The 10,827-nt window shown below is 63.8% G+C and overlaps 1 protein-coding gene across 1 annotated transcript; it reads left to right on the top strand.

The window, feature by feature from the left end:
- The first annotated feature begins 2,440 nt into the window (after positions 1-2,440).
- On the top strand, positions 2,441-7,742 carry FGF17 (fibroblast growth factor 17). Its single transcript, XM_063358922.1, has 5 exons — positions 2,441-2,472; positions 2,653-2,689; positions 4,758-4,935; positions 6,031-6,137; positions 6,660-7,742. Exons 1-5 carry the CDS (start codon positions 2,441-2,443, stop codon positions 6,954-6,956), a joined length of 651 nt encoding a protein of 216 aa, XP_063214992.1. The 3' UTR covers positions 6,957-7,742.
- Positions 7,743-10,827: the final 3,085 nt, after the last annotated feature.

The following is a 10,827-nucleotide window of genomic DNA, read 5'->3' as shown; positions in this document are numbered from 1 at the left end:
GTCCTTCCCCAATAAAGGCTATTTTGCACTCCTGGCTCTCCGTGCTGGGGACGGAGTCGGGGGGGCGGGGGGGGGGGGTAAGTTGTGGGACCATCCTGGCCAGGGATGCTCCTGCCTCCCCCAAGGCCTGCCAGGAGCCCCGTGCCCCCTACTCCGGCTCTGGGGGGCTGCCTGCCTTGGCAGCATCCTTCCCTTTGGGGCTGGGGGGGCCGGGGGGCAGCCACCCCCCCCCCCCCTCACCCGCCGTCCCCCCGTCGCTTGTGAATAGGAGACAAAGGGGGATTAGGGAGCAGCGGGGAGATGATTATAACCCATTGACCTGCCCTTGGTCTGGGGGCAGCAGGTATTTGTGGAGGGTCCGGCGCCCCTCGGGAGCGTGTGGGGAGGGGGTTTGGGGGGGGGGGGGGGGGGGGGGGGACGACACGCTGCTGTGTCTCAGATTGGCTCCGAGAGGGGAGCCGAGCCCCCCCCCAAAGACAGGCTTTAGTCTGCTCCAGGTGTGGGGCGGGAGGGCTGAGCCCCTGGGGGATGCCAGGCTTTGGGGAGGTGGGACCCAGGTTGGTCCCCATGGGGGATGGAAGGATGGGGACGGGGCTGGGGGGGGGGGGTCAGGGGCTGCCCTCCCCTGCCAGGGCCACACGCAGAAGGCTTTGACAGGCAGCCCTGTCCCTCCAGCCTTTCCTCACCCCGCAGGGGCTGCTTGCACAAGCCGGCCCCCCCGCCGCTGCGTTGACGGCTCCCTGGGACCCTCTGCCCCAAAGCCGGGGGGGGGGAACGACACACACGCCAGGAGCGATGACGGCTCCGTGGCCATCAATCATCCCCCGTGGCTGGAGGGGAAGAGGCACAGCCCGGCCCCATGACCCCCCCTGGGATGGGATGGGATGGGATGGGGGGGTGTTTTTGTCCCCACAGGGACTGGGGGGGGGGGGGGGGGGAAGGGGACCCCTGAGCTGGGGGATGCCACGCTTGTGGTTATGGGGGGCTGCACACCGAGTTTTGGGCTGAATTCCTGGCCCAGGAGGTGAGAAGGCATCAGAGAGGAGGTCTAATTTGGGTCATTAGCACTGAATCAGCCCCCCGCCCTCCTGCAGATGGGGGTGCGGGTATCCCCCTCCCTGCCCCGACCTCCATTGTGCCTTTCCCGTGGGGTCCGATACCCCTCCTCGGGCTGATGGGGAAACTGAGGCACAGGCATGGGGGCAAGTGCTTTCTGTACCAAACGCCTCGTCCCGTGTCCTGTCCCCTCTGGGCCACCCCATGGGGGTGTTTTACCCCCCCGCCCGCTCCCCGGGAATTACCCCAGCTCCCCGCCAGGCCGTTTATAAGGCACTTAGCACCTTCCTGGCCAAGCAAACGGAGCACGGAGGGATGCGCAGCCTCCTGATGGGGAGCCGATACCCGATGGGGCTGGGAGCAGGGAAAAGGGGGGAGCTGGGGGGGGTGGGACAGGACCCCCAGAGTCCCGTGTGTCCCCCCCCCCCGACACTCAACCAGCCGTTTACAAACTGCTGCGGTGCTTTTCTCTGCTCTGATGCCCGGAGTGGGGCACCTGGGTGAAAGGAGGGTGACAAAAAGCATCCTCCGCGCCAGCGCATCCCTCCCCGAGGCCTGGCGGGGCTTTTTCCCCACAGCGGGGGCTTTTTCCCCACAGCGGGGGCTTTTCCCCCACCCCTGCTACCATCGCCGTCCCCCACAGCATCTCACACACATACACACACTCACACCCCCCATCTCCCGTTCCTCAGCATCCTCCCCTCTGCCGGGCGAGGCGGGGGGGGCTTCATGATGGGGACACCCCGAGCGGTTGGGCCTTTTTCCCCCCCTCTCTCCACTTCCCCCCGTCCCCTCCTCCCACTCCATCCCATCCTCCTTCCCTCCGCCGACTGCCCTCCCGAGAGAGGTTCGGCCCCTCTTCCCACGGCATCTCCCCACCTTTAAAGGCTGCCGCTTCGCGCGTCGCCCACCCGCCTCCCATCGCCGGACCGGGATCGGGAGGGTGCTGCCGGCTCCATGGAGCTGGGTGCTGCCCTTGAGGCTGTGCACCCCTGCCCTGCCGCAAGCCGCCTTTCCCGCTAGCCACTGCAAACCGGCGACTAGCCCAAGGCCGGGAGGCTGATGGGGTGGGGACGCAGGGGACAGGATGGCTCTGGATGTCCCCAAGGCGTAGGACGTGCAGCCCCCAGGGCCGGAGGAGGAGGAGGAGAGGACCCGACCCCGGCTGCCTCCCCCATGCTCCGTCGTTGCTGCTTCTCCGGAGACGTTGGCATCGCACGTGGGCTCGCAGCCTGGCTTTCACCCCTTTTTCCCTTCGTCCGCCCCAAAAGTGGGGGTGACCCCAGGAAGGAGGGGACGGGGATGTGCCGGCGGTGAGGGAGGGCAGGTTCGCGGAGAGCCAGAGTCGTTGCATGCCGGTGGCTGGGGGACTTCGACGCGCGCCATGCAGCCCCTCAGCCTGCAGAACCTCTCCATGTAAGCCCCGCGCGCCGCTCCCTGCCGTCCTTTGCAACCCGGGTTTTATCAGGAGTTTATTCTCAGTGCCGTTAGACGACTCCTTGCCGGGGGTCGGTGGGGGGGGGGGGACAGGGACGGGAAGAGAAAACAACTAACCCCCAACAAAACACCCTGTTTCTCTCCTCTTTTGTCTCCCAGATGTTTCCAGCTCCTCATGTTCTCCTGTCAGACCCAGGTACGTGGATGTGTTTTCCTCACCCCGCGGCACATCTGGCAGAGCCAGCTTGGGCCCAGGCGCCCCCTCCGCCACCCACCGCCTGCTTCGGGGATGTCCTTTGCTCTGGTGGCGGGGAGGGGGGGGGCTTTCCTGGGGGGAGCCGGTGCGTGCCCACCCCAGGTGGTACCCAGCGGCGGGGCAGGGGAAGGATGCTGCCAAGGTGCCCGCGGGGATGGGTCCCCACCGGAGCCAGTTGTGCCCATCGGCGCCGGCCTCAGGGCGGCAATGGATGGGCACTGGGGGGTATTGGCGATGGGGAAGCGCATCCTCCCCGGACCCCTCCGCTTTCCCACCTGCAAGGCCAGCGAGGAAGCCCTCCCCGGGCCAGGAGATACGTTTCTCGCAGCCTTGCTGGGGGAGGGACGTGCCAAGTCTCCATCAGCCTTGAGCTCCCGGGGCCGGACTCTGCCCCCGCCGAGGCCGGCTGCCGAGGGGGTTAACGGGGCAGAGCAGGTTCTGGTACCCCCCTCCACCCACCCACCCACCCACCAGCGGGGTGGGGTGAGCTTGGACACCCCCTTCCCTTCTCCCCCCCCCCCCCCCGCCTCCCCACCCTCTCAGGCTGCACCGTCCCTTTTTGTGCGCTTTAGAAAGGCCGCGGCTATTAAAATGCACTGTTCCATATCAGCACCCTCTGCTCCGGAGCCCGAACAAAACCCCCGTAGCTGCCGGCCCCCGCAGCCTTAATACATGCTCGGGACCTTTTTTTCTTTTTTTTTTTTTTCTTTTTCTTTTTTTTTTTTTTTTTTTTTCTTTCCTTCTTCCCAAGGTAAACGCTTTTATTTCTTTCAAAATGAGAGGGGAAAGGAACCGCCTTTGATGGAGAGGGGCCATCCCCCCCCCCCCCCCGCCCTCCCCAGCAGCCCACCTCCTCGGCCAGCCCCAAAGGCTTTAAAGTGGATCCTGGCAGGAAATGAGTCCCCAGGCGCACACAAAGGCGGGGGGGGGGACCGGCAGTGCCCCCCACCATCCCGCTGCTCCCCCCGATCCCCGCAAGAGCAGGCAGGGACGGGTCCCTTCATGCCGGGCTTCGCGCCCAGCGAGGTGACGCTGCAGCCGGGGGGGGGGGGGGATGCAGGGTGGCAGGTCCCCGAGCGCCCGGGTGACGCTCTGCGCCCCAAACCGGGCAGCCGGCCCCCCAAAACTCCCGAAACCTGTTCCCCTGCCCACAACCCTTTCGGAACTGGTTTTTGGGATGGTTCAGCTGGGGCTGGTGTCCCCTGGGTGCTACCCTGAGCCCCCGCTTCCCCCTTGCACCGGGTTTAGATCAGGTCTTCTCTTGGGATGCACGTCGAGAGATGCTGGTTGGAGTCCCGTACGCGGACGGGGGCGACCACCGGCACTAATCCCCCCCCTTCCCCAGCTCATCTGCAGTAATTAGCTGCCGTTTGCCGTACAATAACCCCCCCTGCCTTTGTGCCCCCCCGCCCCGTTAGCAGAAGCCGCGCAGCTGGTTGGGGTCCGCGAGGTGTTTTCTCCCTCCGGTCCCAGGTTCGGTGGGTGCTCGGGGTGGACGGGGAGGGGACGGCTCCGCTCCTGGGACACCCAGCCCGGCTTTAGGAGGGTCTCGCCCCGCAAGGAGGGACCCGGTGGGTGTTTTGTGAGCTCAGCCCTCGCATCCCGGCCTGTCCTTGGAGCGGAGGGTGCTGCTGCGCGTCCGTCTGGGCCATGGGAGCATCAGCTCGACCCCGCTCCCGAGGGACCGGTCGGCTGTGCCCGGAGCAGAGCATCCTTCTCCGCGAGACTCCGCATCCTCCTCACGCAGCGGATGCGGAGCAACACCCCTGCCTCTCCCTGCCCATCACTCTCGGGCCCAAAGCATCCTCTCGGTGCCTTCGTCCTGGCTCCGAGGGGACCAGTTTGGCCGGTGGTGGCTGGGAGCTCTCCCTCGCCCGCAGACGGGGGTGGCGGGTGGATCTCCGTGTCCCCCGGGGCCAACCCCAGCCCCCCCCGGGCTCCCCGCTCCGTCCCCTTGCCCTCGGCTGTCCGAAACAAATTGATTTTATTTTTCCCTTTGTAAACAAAGGGGGAGAATCAACCGTCTCCTAATTTTAACCAGTACGTGAGGGACCAGGGGGCCATGACCGACCAGCTGAGCCGACGGCAGATCAGGGAGTACCAGCTCTACAGCCGGACCAGCGGCAAGCACGTCCAGGTGAACGGCAAAAGGATCACCGCCACCGCCGAGGACGGCAACAAGTTCGGTAAGGGGCCGGTGGCTTCCCGGAGGGATTTTATCCCCATCCCGGGACAGTTGGAAAAGACCGGGGAAAGCACCTCTTCGCAGAGAAGTTTTGCGGGGAAAACTGAGGGCCGGCGGGGAGGTTTTAATTGCCCCGTCTAGCTGGTTTTATACCCAAAAAATCCCCCAAGTAACTCCGGTGAGAGCACGGCTCCCAAGCCATCAGCCCTGACCTCAAAACTTCCAAAATCAGGCATTTCTCTGATAGCGCGCAGCATTTCTAAGCCCTATATTTAGGGTTTTTGCTTTCTCATCTCTCGCTGGCGCGAGACAGGCAGCTTTTCCCGGAGGAGAACCACCCGATCCCAGCATCAGCCTCTTCCATCTCCGTTACACGGTGGGGAGCAGGGGCAGCCCACCCAGGGCAGAGCCCACCCCGGCCCCGTCACCTTTCCCCGGGGCGGGGGGGTGGGTTTGCTGGGGATCCCTGTCCCCGACGCCAAGCTGATGGGCACCACGGCCCCTCAAAGGCCAGGCTGGCGTCCCCGGCACCAAAAAGCTTGGGGAAAAGGCTATTTCAAAGCTGATTCCCCACCTTTCCAGGTCTCCCTGGGCTGTCCGGGAGCACAGGACCCGCCGGGGTCATTGGTTTCAGTGTCGGCTCCCAACCTTTGGAGCCAGCGCCCGTGGCGTAGAGACACAATGAGGACGAGGATAATTAACCCGCCGGGTGCCGGACTCGGTCTAGCCCTGGAAAAACCATTGAATGGCTGACAATGAGGATGTGCCGGGGGTTGCGGGGGGGAGGAAGGGGCTGTTTCTCTCTCCGGTGCTTTCATCAAACGCCCGGTTTGACTCTGCTGGGTTTTAACAAAGGCCCTTTAGCATCATGGCTGGGGAGCATCCCCCGGCAAGGGCTGCCCTGCCCCGGCTGCGGGGGCTCGCCGTCCGCCCGGCCCCACCGGCGACGGGCAGGGAGGGGTGCTGGGGGGCAAGACGGAGGCAGGGAGAAGGGGATGGGGGTGGTTTGGGTGCCGGTAGCTCTTGGGGGGGGGGGGGGGGGAACGGGTGTCGCAGCCCCCCGTGGGACACTTTTCCCTTGCTCCCTTCCTCACAGCCAAGCTCATCGTGGAGACGGACACCTTCGGGAGCCGCGTCCGCATCAAGGGGGCCGAGAGCGAGAAGTACATCTGCATGAGCAAGCGGGGCAAGCTCATCGGGAAAGTGAGTCCCACTCCCCCCCCCCGCCCCGCAACGCTCACCCTCTGCGTGTCCCCAGTCCCCAGAGCATCCCGCTGAGCGACTGGACATCCCCCAGCCCGGGCATCCCACGGAGCATCTGGAGCTGGGATGCTCGGCCAAGCTGGTCCCCGTGTCCCCAGTCATAGGGGGTGCGGTGTTGGAGAGGAGGGGGGGGCTTTCCCTGCCCCCCCCCCATAAGCTGCCAGTCCCCCTTCTCCTCCATCAGCACCGTGATGCTCAGCCCGGCTCCCGCAAGGAGAAGCCTTTGGGGAGCTGGTCCTGGCGGATCGGGGTTGGCGCCGTGGTGAACACGGCAGGGATGGTCTTGGGGGGTGGCAAGGACGGTCTTGGGGGGCGGCAAAAGTGGGCAGGGGGGTGGCAGGAGTGGTCTGGGGGTGGCAGAGGTGGGAAAGGGGTTGTCAGCACCTCGTGGGTCCCGTCCCCAAGCCCCCATCCCCGCAGGTGCTAATTGCCCCCCACCACCACCTCCTCCTCCTCCCGCAGCCCAACGGCAAGAGCAAGGACTGCATCTTCACGGAGATCGTGCTGGAGAACAACTACACGGCTTTCCAAAACGCCCGCTACGAGGGCTGGTACATGGCCTTCACCCGCAAGGGCCGGCCCCGCAAAGCCTCCCGCAGCCGCCAGAACCAGCGGGAAGCCCACTTCATCAAGCGGCTGTACCGGGGGCAGCTGCCCTTCCCCAACAACGCCGAGCGGCAGAAGCAGTTCGAGTTCGTGGGCTCGTCCTCCCCCACCCGCCGCACCCGCCGCACCCGCGCCCCTCGCCCCCGCACGTAACGGCGCCCCTGCCCTCCTCATCCTCGCGGCCTTCGGCCCCGCCAGACTCTGCCCCTTCGTCCCAGCACCCTCCAGCACTGTTTCTTCCCCACTTCTTCTTCTAAAGATGCTCTATTTTTATACTCCTCTTGGGCATGGCCAATAGGTTGGGGAGCGCGCGGTCACTGGTGTCCCTTTGTCCCCGGAGCATCCTATGGCACCCACCGTCACCACCCAGTGCCTTTGCCCGTTCCCCTCGGAGACTTGTCCCCATGCCACCAAGGGCTTGGGACCCCCAGCCACGTTCCCATCCCCACAGACATCCCTCTGAGTGCCGGGGATGGATGGGACCGGCCACGAGACTGCGGGATGTCCCCGCCGGAGCGGGATGGGGAGACTGTCCCCAGGCCCGGGACTGTGGGATGCTGTGCCCGTCCCTGCGAGGGATGGCAGGGCACCGCGGGCGGACGGGTGGTGGGGATCGTGGGGTGCCCGTCTGTCTGTCCGTCTGTCTGTGCAGCTCCAGAGGGGAGGCGGGGGGTGCGGGGGCACGCAGACCCCGTGGCCAGCACTTGTATCCCCGCGGCCGTGGGGTCTCTGCCTTATTTATTGGAGGGGAAGGTCTGTGCCCTCGCCCGGTGGCACCGGGGCGCTGGCAGTGTGGGGACACGCATGGGTGCCCACCAGGCTCCGCTGGCCAAAGAGAAACTGCCTTTAGGTTATTTTTATTTTTGGTTCGGTTGTTTCTGTGTTTTTACCAGCTCTGCTGTTTCCTTTATGCGTCGGTTTTAGGCCTAAACAGTTAGACTTTGGAGTTTATTTGTGTAAAGGAGGAAACCCCGAGGCAAATAAAAGCGAGTGTCTAGACTGATGGGGCCTGGGGGAGTTTTCGTTCCCGTGCCGAGGTTTTGCCGTAGGCTTTGTGCCTGCTGGGATGGGGGGGTCACCCACCTCCCCCTGGGCACAGGGTACCCTCACCGACCCAGGGTGCAAGCACCCGATGCTCGGGGAGAGATGCTGCGTGGCAGGAGGATGAAGGTGGCGACTGCGGGGGGTTCCCCGTCCCTGTCTGTGCCGGTGTGGTACCTGTTAAAGGTGATGCCCTGTGGGGGTACCCAGCATGGTACCCGTCAAAGGTGATGCCCTGTGGGGGTACCTGGCGTGGTACGCATTGGAAGCGATGTCCCATGGGGGTACCCTGTGTGGTACCCTCTGCTTCACGACAAAGGTGATGCCCTGTGGGGGTACCCGGAGTGGTACCCATCAAAGGTGATGCCCTGTGGGGGTACATAGCGTGGTACCAGCTGCTTCATGCCAAGGGTGGTGCCCTGTGGGGGTATCCAGCCTGCTGCCCATCAAAGGTGATGTCCCGTGGCGATACCCAGCATGGTACCCGTCAAAGGTGATGCCCTGTGGGGGTACCCAGCGTGGTACCTGTCAAAGGTGATGTCCCGTGGGGGTACATAGCGTGGTACCCACTGCTTCACGCCAAAGGTGATGCCCTGTGGGGGTATCCAGCCTGCTGCCCATCAAAGGTGATGTCCCGTGGGGGTACGCAGCGTGGTCCTTGTCAAAGGTGATGCCCTGTGGGTGTACCCAGCCTGGTACCCATCAAAGGTGATGCCCTGTGGGTGTACCCAGCATGGTACCCATCAAAGGTGATGCCCTGTGGGTGTACCCAGCATGGTACCCATCAAAGGTGATGTCCCGTGGGGGTACCCAGCGTGGTCCCTGTCAAAGGTGATGCCCTGTGGGGGTACCCGGCATGGTACCCATCAAAGGTGATGTCCCGTGGGGGTACCCAGCATGGTACCCATCAAAGGTGATGCCCTGTGGGGGTACCCAGCATGGTACCCATCAAAGGTGATGCCCTGTGGGTGTACCCAGCATGGTACCCATCAAAGGTGATGTCCCGTGGGGGTACCCAGCATGGTACCCATCAAAGGTGATGCCCTGTGGGGGTACCCAGCCGGGTACCCGCTGTTCCCCTGGCCCGGGGCCACCAGCTCGCCCACCCCTCGGTGGCCGCCGGTCGGGCTGTCCCTCCAGGCCCCGAGGTCGGTGCCCCCAGCCCGTGCCGTCCCATCCTCCCCATAATTGCTTTCCCCGCCGACAATGCCCTGGGAGGTGGCGGCCGGACCATGGGGAGGATGTAATCCCTTAACCGGGGCTCACCCAGCCCCTACAAAGCCCCGCCAGCATAATGATGGGGGGGGGACACACTGTGCTGGGGTGAGGGGGGCTGTGGGGAGAAAATTATAACAGTTTGAGTTAAATGAAGCTTTAAAGCAGAAGAGAAATGCAACACCCAGCAATTACGGCCGAACAATGCGGCCGGCGCTGCCTGCCCAGGTGTGGCGGACAGGAATTAGCCGAGCTGTCGGGGTAATTTTTTTATTTTTTTTTTCCCCCTCCTGTTTCCTTCGGCCCCACAACCCCCGGCTCCTTGTTTCCCCAGGAATTCGAGACATTCTTGAAAGGAGAGGGCTTTGAGAAAGGGGCCGACTGGGTCCGGACCCTCCCTACCCCCGCCGCCCCCTCCCCAATTTAGCCAAAGCTTCAAAGGTAGAGGAGTTCCCTTTGTGTAATCTCCGCTTTAATTTTTTCCCCGTCCCATTCTCCCCCCTCCCTCCTTCTCTTCTCCTTCCCAAGCCCTTCCTCTCTTTTCTTTCAGGGTTTTCCCCTTCCTCCCCTCTCTTTCTTCTCGACCTCCCGGGATAGAAAGGGCTCGGAAGGGTGAGTCCTTTTTAATTATGACCGGGGAAGAAAAAAAAAAAAAAACCAACCCAACCCTCAGACTGCTTCTTTCTTGTTTTTTGAGGTGAGACCTGGGGCGGGGGGCGGAGGTGGGGACAGGAATGTCCTCTGTGCAGAAAGTGCACTGGAGGGTGTCTCGCCCCGCCGCGGCGTGCCCAGCCTTTCCCAAGGCTTTGCTCTCTCTCGGGGGCCTTGGGATGTTCAGAGGAGTTAGGATGCTGGGGGGAGCCTTGGGATGCCGGGGGGACCTTGGGATGCTGGGGGGAGTTAGGATGCTGGGGAGCCTTGGGATGCCGGGGGGATCTTGGGATGCTGGGGGGAGTTAGTTAGGATGCTGGGGGGAGTTAGAATGCTGGGGTGGCCTTGGGATGCTGGGAGGACTTTGGGATGCTGGGGTGGCCTTGGGATTCTGGGGAGCCTTGGGATGCTGGGGGGAGTTAGGATGCTGGGGAGTCTTGGGATGCCGGGGGGAGTTAGTTAGGATGCTGGGGGGAATTAGTTGGGATGCTGGGGGGAGTTAGTTAGGATGCTGGGGGGAGTTAGGATGCTGGGGTGGCCTTGGGATGCTGGGAGGACTTTGGGATGCTGGGGTGGCCTTGGGATGCTGGGGAGCCTTGGGATGCTGGGAGGAGTTAGGATGCTGGGGGAGCTTTGGGATGCTGGGGGGCCCTGGAATACTGGGGGGAATTAGGGTCCTGGGAGGGCTTTGGGATGCTCATGAAAGTTAGGATGCTAGGGAGCCTTGGGGTGGTGGTGGGAGTTAGGATGCTGGAGAGCCTTGGGATGCTGGGGGGAGTTGGGATGCTGGGGAAGCTTTGGGATGTTGGGGGGCCCTGGTATGCTGGGGGGAATTAGGATGCTGGGAGGACTTTGGGATGCTAGGGAAAGTTAGGATTCTGGGGAGCTTTAGGATGCTGGGGGGTGTTAGGATGCTGGGTGGAATCAGGATGCTGGGGGGGCTTGGGATGCTGGGGAGCTTTGGGAAGCTCCGAGGAGTTAGGATGGTGGGGGGGCTTGGGAATGCTCAAGAAAGTTAGGATGCTGGAGGGAGTAAGGATGCTGGGGGGAATGAGGATGCTGGGGGGCCTTGGGAATCTCAGATGCTGGGGGTAGTTAGGATCCTGGGGGGGCTGTG

This window comes from Chroicocephalus ridibundus, chromosome 23 (genome assembly GCF_963924245.1).
Source record: "Chroicocephalus ridibundus chromosome 23, bChrRid1.1, whole genome shotgun sequence".
NCBI classification, from domain to species: Eukaryota; Metazoa; Chordata; class Aves; order Charadriiformes; family Laridae; genus Chroicocephalus; species Chroicocephalus ridibundus.
This window is presented reverse-complemented; position numbering and strand designations above follow the sequence as displayed.

Bases quoted from the DNA above. Each gene is read 5' to 3' on its own strand.
- FGF17 (XM_063358922.1), top strand. From the start codon at position 2,441: ATGCAGCCCCTCAGCCTGCAGAACCTCTCCAT. The intron at 4,936-6,030 runs GTAAGGGGCCGG...CCTTCCTCACAG, and splicing joins CGAGGACGGCAACAAGTTCG to CCAAGCTCATCGTGGAGACG. The intron at 6,138-6,659 runs GTGAGTCCCACT...CTCCTCCCGCAG, and splicing joins GGGGCAAGCTCATCGGGAAA to CCCAACGGCAAGAGCAAGGA.